The sequence below is a fragment of the Branchiostoma floridae genome, chromosome 3, assembly GCF_000003815.2.
Source record: "Branchiostoma floridae strain S238N-H82 chromosome 3, Bfl_VNyyK, whole genome shotgun sequence".
NCBI classification, from domain to species: domain Eukaryota; kingdom Metazoa; phylum Chordata; class Leptocardii; order Amphioxiformes; family Branchiostomatidae; genus Branchiostoma; species Branchiostoma floridae.
The window spans coordinates 24,239,639-24,253,016 of NC_049981.1; the positions used below are offsets into that span (position 1 = coordinate 24,239,639).

At 36.8% G+C, this 13,378-nt stretch overlaps 1 protein-coding gene across 1 annotated transcript in view; it reads left to right on the plus strand.

The window, feature by feature from the left end:
* LOC118412581 (H/ACA ribonucleoprotein complex non-core subunit NAF1-like) overlaps positions 1-8,632 on the plus strand; it is a gene marked incomplete at its 3' end in the record, with an annotated part of 10,915 nt that extends 2,283 nt beyond the window's left edge. The window contains 8 exon segments of the mRNA XM_035815530.1: positions 731-1,410; positions 2,138-2,249; positions 2,595-2,697; positions 3,217-3,299; positions 4,019-4,179; positions 4,645-4,696; positions 5,069-5,166; positions 8,577-8,632. Of these exon segments, the coding sequence (XP_035671423.1) occupies positions 752-1,410; positions 2,138-2,249; positions 2,595-2,697; positions 3,217-3,299; positions 4,019-4,179; positions 4,645-4,696; positions 5,069-5,166; positions 8,577-8,632 (1,324 nt within the window).
* Between the last annotated feature and the right edge of the window lie 4,746 nt (positions 8,633-13,378).

The window sequence follows — 13,378 nt, forward strand, 5'->3', positions numbered from 1 at the left end:
CAGATAGAACATGTAACTCAGTGAGTAGTGGAGCTTAACAACCATCCGTGAACAGAGACGGTGGGCTCCATAGACTTCATGCAACCTATAATCCAATTACAGTTAAACTATTTCAAGAAGGATTTAGTGAACTGTTTGTCTCAGGGTACAGGTACAGGTACAACAGGTTCTCAGGTCCGGACCCGTAGCGTACCTATCAAACGATTTCACGGGTATGGTTATTGGCATTCGCTCATGCCCAAGCATTATAATGACAATGATCTTTAATGCATATTCCTGCCCAACACGGGCTAAATGCATTGGGTTGGATAACTTAAGTATAAAGATTCATGTACAATCATAAGGTCAGGTACAGATACCGGTACACAGCCCTAGTTGTTGAGAGATTGGTAGTAAAGTTGTTGGGTAGAATCCTCATCAAACTTTGCTGCAACTGTCAGGCCAACCACCCCCACCCCCCGTAGCAAACCATAAGTGCTGGAATAGGACTGTCAGTGACTGGACAGCAGTAAACCATATTAAAGTGCTGTCTGCCAGTCACTAAGTACAGTGCCCTTACAGGACTGTTAGTTTGGTAAGGGGTAATGACTGTCATCAAACTTAACAACTGTCAGCACCAACGTAAATAAACACAGGGATTGATTAGTAACACAAAGTTTCATGTGATAAAGCTTGAAATTTATGCCTATTTTTTTCTGTTTTAAAATCTTTTTGTAATTTATCTTTTTAGGTACCTGCCCTGCACCAGAAGATGGAAGACACTTTAAACTCTGGAATAAATAAACTTGGGGAATGTTATACAACAGATGCACCCAAGATGTCACATGACAAGCCAGAACATGAAGATACATTCATGATTACTGCAGACAAAGGTTCTTTGATTATTGAAACAGAGAAAGAAAGCCACAAGTCTACTTCCAATGTGGTAACAAAAAGTCAGGAAAAAGAAGTCACCAAAAACCAGTCATCTTTAATTGAAAAAGACATAGTCATGGAAACTGAAGAAGAAAGAAGAACTGCATCTGATCCAAGCATAGACAGTTGTACTGATGTAGAAAGTAAAGATGAAACAAGTCAGCTACCGAGGACCAAGGAGAGTGGACATTCAAATGATGTAGAGGTACCAGATAACTCAACTGTCACTCAGGAAATGACTCCGATGAAGGTAGATGCTTTGGACGAGAGAAGACTATCAACTAAAACCAACACACAGCAAGAGTTATCCAAGGACAGGACTGAGGATATGGAAACAGAAAATGGTGACGCTGTTCAAGGTCTTAACCTGAAAGAGCAAGATGTCACAGTTGTGAAAGGAACTGTAGAAGTACGGGAAGAGAAAGGAGAAAGTCTTGAAGATAGTAAAGAAGTTGCAGAAACATCTGAGAGTGAGAGTTCATCTTCTGACGAAAGGTAGGGATGAATAGATAAACCCTTTCAAGCTAAGACTTTTCACATCATTGATTTAGATGGCACGCATAGCCAAACGGTCGTCTGGCACTCATGGTAATATGCAATGACTAGTAATACAATAAGGTACTAGTACTCACTCACTCTCTCACTCAGTCAGCATGCACTCACTCACTCAATCATTAAGCATGCACTCACTAACTCAATCATTAAGCATGCACTCACTTATTATTAATTTAAGCATGCACTCATTCAGTCCTATAGCTTGTAGAGGCAGTCTGTCTGCATGCAAAAACTTGTCTTCACACACAGGGCTAGAAGTACAGTAACTATATTTCCATTTTCTACAATATTACTTCATTGTACCATGCGTGTAGTCTTTTAGCTGATTTCAAGTTGAGATTATCTGTTAAATTCTATATTGCTTCCTGCCATGACAGGATTGGTAAATACATATTCATACTTGCTAAATTGATGTAAAACCAATCTTTACTCACAACTAAGGTGTAACATTATACAGCGGACACAGTGGTGACCATAAAATTAAAGAACTTTGTTACTCATGTCATTTATCAGCCCAATAAATTATTCAGTGGTTTGTGAAAAATTTAACTATGATGCCATATGTGCATGTTACCCTTTTCTTTAACTTTAATAATCATACAACTGGTGTGAGTTTCACACATAGCTTGTTGTTTTTACATGTGTTTGTTTGTTTATGTTGTTTTAGTGAGTCATCATCAGACAGTAGTGATGAAGATGAAGAGGAGGAGGAAGTGAAAAATGAGAAACCAAAACAGGACCAGCCTCCACCGGCCAAGGAAGAGCTTGTTGTAACTCAGGTTTGTGTCTGGTTCTCTGGCTTTCGTCATTGGCACTTTTTCCGCTCCATTACTACACACGTGCCATTCCTCTGGTGGTTGACACACATTTAGAAGATGCAAATAATGCTGGCTTGTGAGTCAATGTAGTTGATATGCTAGGCACAATCTATGTTGATCAGGATGATGATGATGATGTTTTTAGGGTTTTGTTACACTTACAAATGTATAGTACAAATGTAATTGAGACGTTTGAAAATAACACAAAAATTACCTTATTCAGACGTTTTGCATGTACTGCTCCAAATGGAATTTTAATGCCAGAATTATTTGCCCCATATGATATAGTCTTCATTATTTTTACAGGGAACAGAGGATGTTGCTGTTGATAATTTTCCGGATATCATCCTTCCAGAAGATGTGCATGTTAAGGTGATAGGAAAGATAAGCTGTATCATTGGACAGTTAGGTGGGTATTCTTGGACAAGTTGGAGTTGAGTACGTCATTGTAGCATTACGTGAATATTCATCCGGCTAAAAATGGTGTAACTGGAAACTTGCAGGACGGGAATGCTGATTAGGTCTAAAGTTGTTGCCTTAAGGCTTAGCTTGGCCCCAAAGTCACACAGGAAGGCAGAAAATAAATTAGCAATAAATTCACAGTAGTAAATAAAACAAGATATATCACGGAAATTTGAAATATACCAGGGTATGAGAGTTTTGATTCTTGTTATCAGCTCTCATGAAGAGTATTGATGTTCTGGTGTGCTTGTCTGATGTAAATCAATGATTGGTACATCCACATTGTACCTAGCCTGGGTACCATCCGATTTCTATATATCCTTATATAGGTAGGTATTATAGGTCCTTATACTTGCTAGCCTAGCTATATTGTACCTACAGGTGTCAATAGAATTTTCCACTTTGTTTCAAGTATCACACATTGAGATTGACTTCACATGACATTGCCTTTGACCTATCACTACAGTTGTGGTGCAGTCCTACCCTAACACACCGGCACTGGATGCAGAAACTCTGCTCTTCAACAGTGACAGACAGTCCATTGGTCTGGTAAGTTGTCTGTAAACCAGGTGCAGTACAAGTTTGCTATGAACAAAACCTGCTTTACAATAGTCGGTATCCGACAGGGGATTCTAACACATCCAGTCTTGCACACATATCTGTAGACTAGTTAGGCAGTATGGGTACTACTAAGTATGTTTTTTAGCCTTCCTCGCTGCAGTACCATCATGGATTACTAGTCGATGCTTCATTACCACATGAAGTTCCTGACATAAATAGTACACAACAACATGTAATGTCCACTCTTACAAATAGTGTCACCTCACCTACCTACAATTTTTCCTGGACATAGATTACCCTAAAATACAAGGCTTGAAGCTAGCAAATCCCTACTTCTAGTATTTATTAGGCATTGTTTTACACATGTATTTCAATTTCAATCATTTATGGTATGAAGCATGAAAAAGTACAAATTGTAGATTAGCCTGTTCAAAGATTGACAATAGTATGACGCTTTAATCTGTTTTGACAAATATGACAATCTAGTCAGGTAGTACTAGTACTCATTTACAGACGAGTGGAGTGAGGAATGCCATTGAATGTCAGATATCGAGCCTGTTACCTTGATTCCTTGTCTGCTAGTTTTATATACTACATATGGCCTTTAATGCTGTGTTACTTTTTGAAAATATTTTTTTTGGACATTGATAGACAGTATGCCAGTACATATCACAATGACAGAATTTGATATATCATTCTCATTTTAGGTGAACGAAACATTTGGGCCTGTAATACAGCCAAGCTACTCCATACAGTTCAGCTCAGCAAAGAAAATAGAGGCACTCGGCTTGAGTCTGCAAAATGAGGTATTCTTTGCCCCAGAGGTGCAAGATTTCACCGTGTATGTCTTCACTCAAAACCTTATCAAGTAAGTCTGCATATTTACTATCTTAGGCTTTGCCAACAAGTTGATGTTTTTGGTAGTGTTTGTTTGTATTGTATGTTTGTGGATGAACAGCATCACTCAAGAAGATTGTCTTGAAGTTCTTATTTGGTATACAAGTTGGTCTTGATAAAACTTTGAAAAGAGTAGCAGCTTGCACAGGGGAACTTTCGGTTTAATACCTCCTATTCTCGACATGCTATGGTCATGACTTTTTTAGGGGTATAGATAGGTTTTGAGACAGATTCAGTACTAGGTTAGGGCGCCCTAACAGCTTACTACATGATATGATAATCTAAGTATTATGTGATACATGTACCTTTACACTTCTTTATCAGTATGATTTGTGACAAGGCACAAGTCAGAAAGGTACATTTTATTTATTTATTCATCTCCAGACAAGTATATACATAGATGTGTGTCCTCTTATTTTTGCATGTATTGTCTTAGACAGAAAGGATCTGATGCTTCTTGGAAGAACGACCAGGAACCGCCTCCAGAGGTAAGTTATCACATTTTTAGCCCATCATGCCATTCAGACAGAACCATTTTGTTTGTTTAAAAAAATAATATCTGCTATGGTCTTGCAGTACCACAACATATCTCAAGATGGCTCTTTCATAATGCTATCAACAGTCTAAGACTTAGTGTATTTCTATCTACCATTGTGTATGAAATAATGCATGTAGCTTTATATTACAATTGTTCAGGTTTGCCGTACAAAATATATTCACAGTATGTTTAATGGCAATATTGGTGAGATTCTATTCTAGATGTAAATTATATGTTGTCATGACAATTGAGAAACTATTTATCCAATTGACACCTCTGTTAAAAATTGAATTCTACATCTTTATTTTCCTTTTCATTTCAGTTTTTGGACTACAGTGATGATGAACAAGAAAAGGTGGCCAAGAAAAACATGAAGGAGGCCAAGGGGAAGAAGCCTAAACCAAGAAAAGCATTCAAGAGGTAAGATAGTCTGACAGAATTGTGCTCAGATTTAAATAGCTGCAAGATGTATAGTGCAACAGGTGTTGGGAGGCAAAGATGTACACTTCCATTGCCCGAGTTTGCCTCCTAAAATTAGCTTAGAGATCATACAAAAGGCACATCTGGTTTTCAATGACATTTCATTTTATGTGCTTGACAGGGAACATTGCAATTGATGAGTTACTAGATATTGTGTGTCAGTGTACGTACGTAGTACGTGTATGGAAAATATGAAGCAATGTACATTGTAACTACCTTCTGCTACAGTTTGCATTGGTCAAACCTAGCCATAAAGTTTGACTTAGATCCAACATAAATGCTTGCTTCAAGGTGACATTCCAATTCATTGTTCATATGATGCAGCCTGCTCTGTCTGAATTGTACTTAACATGGTGGAATACCTCTTCCCAGCCAAGAATTTTGGACTAAAAGTAGTTTCACGAAGACTGGGATTTTATGTTAGTCCCTGGAGGCACTTATGAGTGTCCATACCATGATAACCATGAAGTATTGCTACTTAGGAATAAGTGTCATCTCTTGAAAGCTGTTAATATTATATGGTAGTGTGTACTAATGGCTGGAAACTTCATGGCATAATACTAGTAAGTAGTATGAAGTATTGCTGAGTAGTTTTAAGTGTCAGGTCCTGGATTTTAGCTTTGAAAGCGTTAAGGGAAAAGAAATACATCTAAGTTTGGGCTGTAAAATGTTTGTGTAGATGATGTTCAGAAAAGGAGTACATCATATCTGTGTGGATGGTGTTTGGCACCAGGGACAGGCATATTTGTGTGCATGGTGTTCAGCACCACTGACAGGCCATGCTTGCATGAATTGTGTCCAGAACCAAGGACAGGCAATATTTGTGTGGATGGTGTTTGTCACCAGGGACAGACTGTGTTCTTGTGGATGGTGTTCAGCACCAAGGACAGGTCATGTTTGTGTGAATGGTGTTCAGCACCAAGGACAGGCCATGTCTGTGTGAATGGTGTACAGTGCAAGGGATAGGTCAAATCTGTGTGAATGTTGTTCAGCACTAAGGAAAGGTCATATTTGTGTGAATGTTGTTCAGCACTAAGAAAAGGTCATGTTTCTGTGGATGGTGTACATCACCAAGGATACATGTAGGTTCTGTTCAGGTGGATGTTCTCCATGAGAAGCCATGTTTGCTTGGGTGGTGTTCGGCACCACGAACAGGCCATGCCAGTGTGAATGGTGTTCAGCACCAAGGACAGGCCATGTCTGTGCGGATGGTGTACAGTGCAAGGAATAGGTCATATTTGTGTGAATGTTTTTCAGCACTAAGGAAAGGCCATGTTTGTGTTGATTGTGTATAGCACCAAGGATACAATGTAGGTTCTGTTCAGGTGGATGTTGTTTAGCTCCAGGGGCAGCCATGTTTGTTTCGGTGGTGTTCATATCGGTAATGTCTGTGTAGATGGTGTTTTTAGCAGCAAGGACAGGTCATGTTTGTGAGGATGGTGTACAACACGAAGGACGAGTTGTGTCTGTGAGAATGGTGTCTAGCAGCAAGGGCGTCTTATTCAGATTTACAGAGCAATTTATGACAAGAGAAGATACAAATTATATGGTTACAAAGGGTACATGTACTTACATAGTAGGTACACAAGGTACAAATTGTCTGATTGTAAATGCTGTCTGTCCTTATATGTAATTATCTTATTTATTACATGTATGACATTGCCGCAATTTTAAAAGCCATTATCATATTTTTTCACAAAATTTGTGCTAGCAAAATTGCTGCAGGTTTACTTGAGACAAAACTATCATGAAACAACTGTTTTGCAGAACACAAATTATGTATTTTGCATCTCCCCCATTGTAATCAATGTCAGAGAAACCATCAAGCAAATGCACCATGGCACTCTTACCCTGTAATAAGGGGCAATTAGGACAAAGTGCACCTTTTATAGAGGATAAATGAAGCAAGGCCTTTGTGTAAAAGGTAATCGCGCTAGACACGTTTTTATGTCGCATCACCAAAACAGCAGGGGTCCAAAAGTCATAGTGATCGTGATGTCTCCCAGTTTTTATATTTTGTGGATAAAGTCAAATTATGTTGTACATGAAAACACTGGAGTCTGGTGTTTTCAGATTGACCTGATTATAAAGTATACAGCTGTGATCAGAATGACTGGTCGGTGGTTATGGTACTCTCCAAAGTACCATGCTCTAAGTCCATACATGTATGTGCCTGATTGTCATTGAAATGTGCAAATAAGTGATTATAGGTCTGACAAAAAAATCAGCTCATTTTTAGTCAAACGTACCTGATGTTTAAGAAATTCTTCTATTATGAACAATAGCCAAAAATTGACAACTTATTTTTTTACCCATCAGTTATGTATTATAGACAGGTAGCAGATGTTTCCGGCAACACTTGTTACAATAGTACACAGTGGCTTTTTTCCTCTAAATAATTTACATTTTTGGCTGCATCATTAAAGTACAAGAGGATGTAGCTAGGGATATTTACAAAGTAGGCAGCTTTGTTACAATATTTTTTTTGTACAATGTTTTGTTAAGCAATAAGAGCTACAGATGAAAGTGAACTAAATGATTATTTTGATTCTTGTTCTTTAGAAAGCTAGGAAAACAGTAAAATGTCACCACAATCGTCATTTCTACTTCTAGTCTTCTACATGGCTAGTATAAATGTCGCAACCACATTACTCATGGTGATAATACATAATGATATGATAATGGTTGTTACCAAATTTGGTGACAGGTATGAACCACCTTACACATTCCCAAAGATCAGCGAAGGGAGCAATCTGACATGATCTGTCAAGGGGAAGTATAGCTGGTGTCACCAGACTAAATGTCAAATGGGACTGAATTGTTACATTTTTGGCTACTATTTGAATCCTTTCTGGTTTCCACAGGAGACAGCCATCATGCGATAATTTCTTTTAAGCCATTAACCAATATGAATGTTGTGGTGCATCTTTTGTGAAATGTTACAGGTGTCGTGGAAAAATAAAGCCTGTAATGCACAGTTGCAACCTAACATGTACATGTATCATATATGCAATGGACATTGATTTAAATGCATTATTGACCAAAATCTAGCAATGTATGCATGAACTAAATGTTTGTTTTGAGGCCTGAGGAGGCTGTAGAAGAGACAAGTTGTTTACTATTCTGAAATATCTTTTTTTTCTCTTTAATGGCCAAGGAAATGTTGGCCATTTAGTGTATTTAGTGGTTACATGTACAAAATAACCACAGCTTTGTCACCAGTGTGGTTCAGGTTTGTGCATCACATTTTTTTCCACATTTTTATTATTTCTGTGTAACATTATATACCCACAGAAATTTGACAGAAGACTCTAACATCTGCCTGGCCTTTTTTTTCCCTACCTGTACAGAGATCAGGAGGTGCCAAGAACTGACAGTGGACATCCCCCCTGTCAGAATTATCAAGGTATACGTAGTTTTTTTTGTTTGTTTTAAATCCAATAATCATGCATGCTTGCATGCTTTTAAGAATTATGTTTTATTTTAGAGTTTTAAAGTATACCTCTAGAGGCACCTAATTGTACAAGAAAGTGAGTTTACCAAGCAGCTGCATTTGAGTCTAGTTTGTATTCATACGTGCAATGAGGAATGACCATTTTATTTGGCTTCCCCTGTTCAAATTCCCAGGCCATCCTCACCATTGAATTGTGAAGTCCATGACAGATGTAAATAGTTTCAATAATGTTTTAGGTATAAAGTAAAGACAGCTTCTGTCAGCTTCAAAATTCAGAATTCAGTATGCTAATATCCTTGGCTTGAATTTTTTCACAGCACCCAGAATTGTGACTTGCCTACTAAAATATATAATGTGTAGAGATACAATTTCACCAACTATATCCTGTATTTAGCATAGCTTCCAATTGTTCTATCAGTCCTCCATCTCATGCATTTTCTCCAGATAACATCTTTATAGTGTGACATCAAAGTCGACAGTATTTCCTTATCTCTCTGGTGCAGATAAATTCAATTTTGATCTCAGATAGCTGCCCATTTTTATCCAGGTTCAGTTGAACTCTCAGGGTTACCAACAGTATTTGTCACGGTATAAAAAGCATTCGTCAAGAATAAAGACAAATTTTTCCCTTCCACAGTGAAATGATTCTTGATGATATTCAAGAATGCTTGCATTGTGTTTGTGCATAGTCTTTACAATGGATCTGCATAACTATGCTTTTCCCGATAGGGAGAACCTGTTGTTTTTGCTTCTGTGTTCTTCTTCTGTCAAAAAAGAGATGTAGGGTGGCAGCTCTATTAAATTAAATGTAGAAAGTTGTTGTATGTCTGTATAGTCTACTTAAATTAATGTGGCTCTGTAATTCCTTTACATATGCACATTCCAGTCAAAAGGAAACTGATTTCGTCAAAAGCAATTGCAATTTTTCATTCAATGCCAAAAATTTTCACAAAGCATGTTTAATGTAATTGCAATGATTTAATGAATGATTCCAGTTGCATGAATAATGTTAATTACCAGGTCCTGGAAAAAGCTAATGGTTTAGTATTTTATGTGAGTAGCTTGACAAAAAGCAGGGAAAATGTTTTGTTTATTCACCTTTCTAGTGTGTTATGTTATCGATATGCTATTTTAATTTTAGAAACTTTACATAAAATCGAAAAATAAAAGAATGAAAACTAGTTTAAGAATTAGCAATATATGTCAACAACTGTGCTAATTAGTTGCATCTTACAAATAATTTTGGTACAAACTATTTTTAATGTCACTTACTGGCCACAGACAGCCCTTTTCATGATACTAATTAGCAATCCTCAGGCCTTATCTTAATAATGATTGGTCATTCTCAGGCCTTTCCTTGGTGCTTATTGGCCAATCTGGTGCTTTTCCTTGGTACTGATTGGTCACTATTGGCCACTTTCATTTGTATAAATCATCCATCATAATGCTGATTAGCCTTTATCAACAACTTTAATCAGTATTTTTTAATGATTTCGGTCTAAATGTGTAATACTATCCAATTGAAGGCTATTCAACATGAATTTAGCTACTATTGACATGCAGCATTTACTGGAACTATATACCTGCAGCTAGCATTAGAAAAATGGTTAAAGGTCAATTTTGACTTGTAACTTGCAGACTGAGACTTATTAAGTGTTTTTTCTGTAACATTATGCGTGCTCATAAATTTAATGTCTTCCAGTTCTTTTTTTTAAAAGCTGCTTTCAAATATTGAAATCTTGTTCAGGCACATGCGTGTATAATCATTATACATGCTAAAAATAGATATGGGTACCAAGTCAGTTTAATATCACATATTGTACATTATTCTCATATCCATCTGCAATATGTTAGAATTACACTTCTCGACCTTCATAACTTTTCTTCAAGTACGCAGACATGTCGCCATGGTAAAATCTGTGATTGATATAGGGGTATAATCAAAATCCTCCCGTAAAAGTAGAATCTAATTCTAGTGCCATATGTATAGCAAAAAGTAATTTTGCTGCAACTTCAGGACATTTACTCAGGTTGTCCATGATATTACTTGCACGATCTTGTGACATTTATATTCAATTTAAGAGGTGTAAATATTTTACAACTTGGCTCACTGATATGCACATGCATGTAGGTATATTACAACTTCATATTCAATGCTAACATCAACTCCCATAATTCTAACAGATGCCATAAAAATGCACCAAGTCCAAGTGATTTAAAGAGATGTCAATGCATCATGTGTAATCCTGATTATACACTTCAAATATTTACAATGTAGATGTTCAAGACAACCCTAAGTACTAGTAGGCCTCTATAACAATGTTTTTGATGTGGTGATATTATGGTACCTATAATAATAGTTGATGTTATGTCATTTGCAAAGAGGTTCTCCCACTATGTAGCCGCTGCAATATCATTTGACATTTGAAACTTTCCCCTTAAAAATGAATAATTCATCATGTAGGAATAGAATTGCTTTTCCAACTCTCCCTAGCCCATAGCTTCAAGTCCCATAATGCTATTATCCTTTGCAAAGACCACTAAGAGGATTTCTGCACCATTTTTCAAGTGTCACTTTTGCTGACAGATTAGAAGGATGGGGTCAACCGGTGAAATACTGCAGATTTTAAAATACTCGCAGTTTTTTTTTGGTACTTAATTTTCACGGTGACCTCTCTACATTAATACAGAATAGATATTTTCTGCCAGTGAAGCACACTGTGTTAATTCCACTCGGAGACTTTGCAAGCACATCCTATTTTTCCCTTACTAAAAGGTGGTCCTGTGGTTGAGGTTCTTGACTTAAAATCACTCCTTGGAGGCCCCAATATTTTGCCCTTTACACCTATATTCTCTGTCTCGACTAAAGTGAAAATGAGCTTTTCTGTCAAATAGGACGTAAGGCCACACCTTCAGCAATTAGAAACCGTAAAAGTGTAGAGTCCTTCCTGGTGTGGATAAATCAAACCCTACGGTGTACACTCTTTACAAAATTGGTTCATTAATCCTAAAAGATGGGTATACGTCCTGTTTATGCAAAACAAACAAAACTGCAAAAACGTTTGCCTCTACTTTGAACAAAATGAATTACAGTATCAAGACCTCCTATACTGCCATTATGTATTAGTTTTTCCTAGCAAAATCTTATCATGATATTGCAAGTTATATTTATTGCGAACAAATCTCTTGACAGGTAAAAGAATACTAAATCATAACTCGTGTGTATTTTGGGTTAACCCAATAATCTTTTATAATTTCTTGAATTTGATCTTTTATATTATGCATACCATGTCTTTCTATATATCATGTTATCACTGCACCTTTTAAAATGTCATATAGAACACAATAGATGTTTATATTCCATAAATTTTTATCAAAATTAGTTACTTGGAGCTGCATACATTTGTACAATCTTGCCTTACCTTTGGCTGGAACAGAGCCATATATACAGATCATTCCTAATTTACCAAAATGTATTGATTCAGAATTATTGTGCAGTTAGAAACTTAGACATTGAGTGGTAAGTACTATACCCACTCAATACCTGACAGTGTATAGAACCATGTTGGTAGAGTGCCAGATATTTTATCAGACTCTAAAATGATGAAATAATGCACAATGTAGCCCTAAGGCCTGAGTTACTGCCAACTATACAATGTGCTGTAAGAGTTTATTGAATCAGTCAATCCAGGTCCTTTAATCTATGATAAAAGCCAGTATAGCTCATGCCTCCATTATACCAAGATTACACGCAGCTAACATGCAATCTGAGCACAATCTAAATTGCATTTCTGTGGTCCATCATATAATGCACCTATTTTACAGAGCAGCTGGACATGTGAGAACCTTTAATGATCACAATTTCTGTGTCCTTTGACTGTCGATGAAGGACACACATTTCTTATCATTGCATTATAGGGTAAAGGGTATATGGATACTTAGAACAGAGCACTAATATGTGCAACCGCTAGAATGTTGACAATACTTTATATTTCACTAGCACAAGATAGAATTGTGCCTGCTTTCATGGAATAATCATGATCTTGTCCTCTGTAATGTTTTGGGGACATGATTTTTCTTTACATTAATGTTAGAACTAGATAGATAAAACAATACATTGTTGGTAAGATGAGAATTGGAATGGGTCTAAATGATGATATTCCAATTGTATTTGAAAATGTTTACCTCCAAAGGTCAACACAATATTGATCACCTGTTTAATATGGTTCAAATCACATAGAGATATCTGTCAACTTGTAGTAAGTTGTAATGTTAGTTCACCTTTATCCGTAGGGTAACCTTTATCCGTTCTTTTTTTAAGAACAACGTATTTAGGGAAAGCAAGTCGACAGATGATGGTTTCAAACTGCAATATTTTGAAAATAGTACAATTTGAAACTACCGTCTATCGACTCGATATCCCTGGATGCCCTTTTTAGCAACACAATGGATATAGGTTACCCCACGGATAAAGGTGAACTAACGTTACATACATTTTGTAACTGGTCCCCTGTATTGCATACAGTTATAAATATGAGGCAAAAATGTTCCAAGACCGGTTATCATAAAGAATTTCCTTCTTGAAATCCATGGAGCTTTATTGAGACAATCAAGCTTCTAGACTAGATTTGGTGAGATTAGCAAGATTTTAACTCATATCTAATAATGGTCTTACAAAACTCCTACAATGAAGCAGTT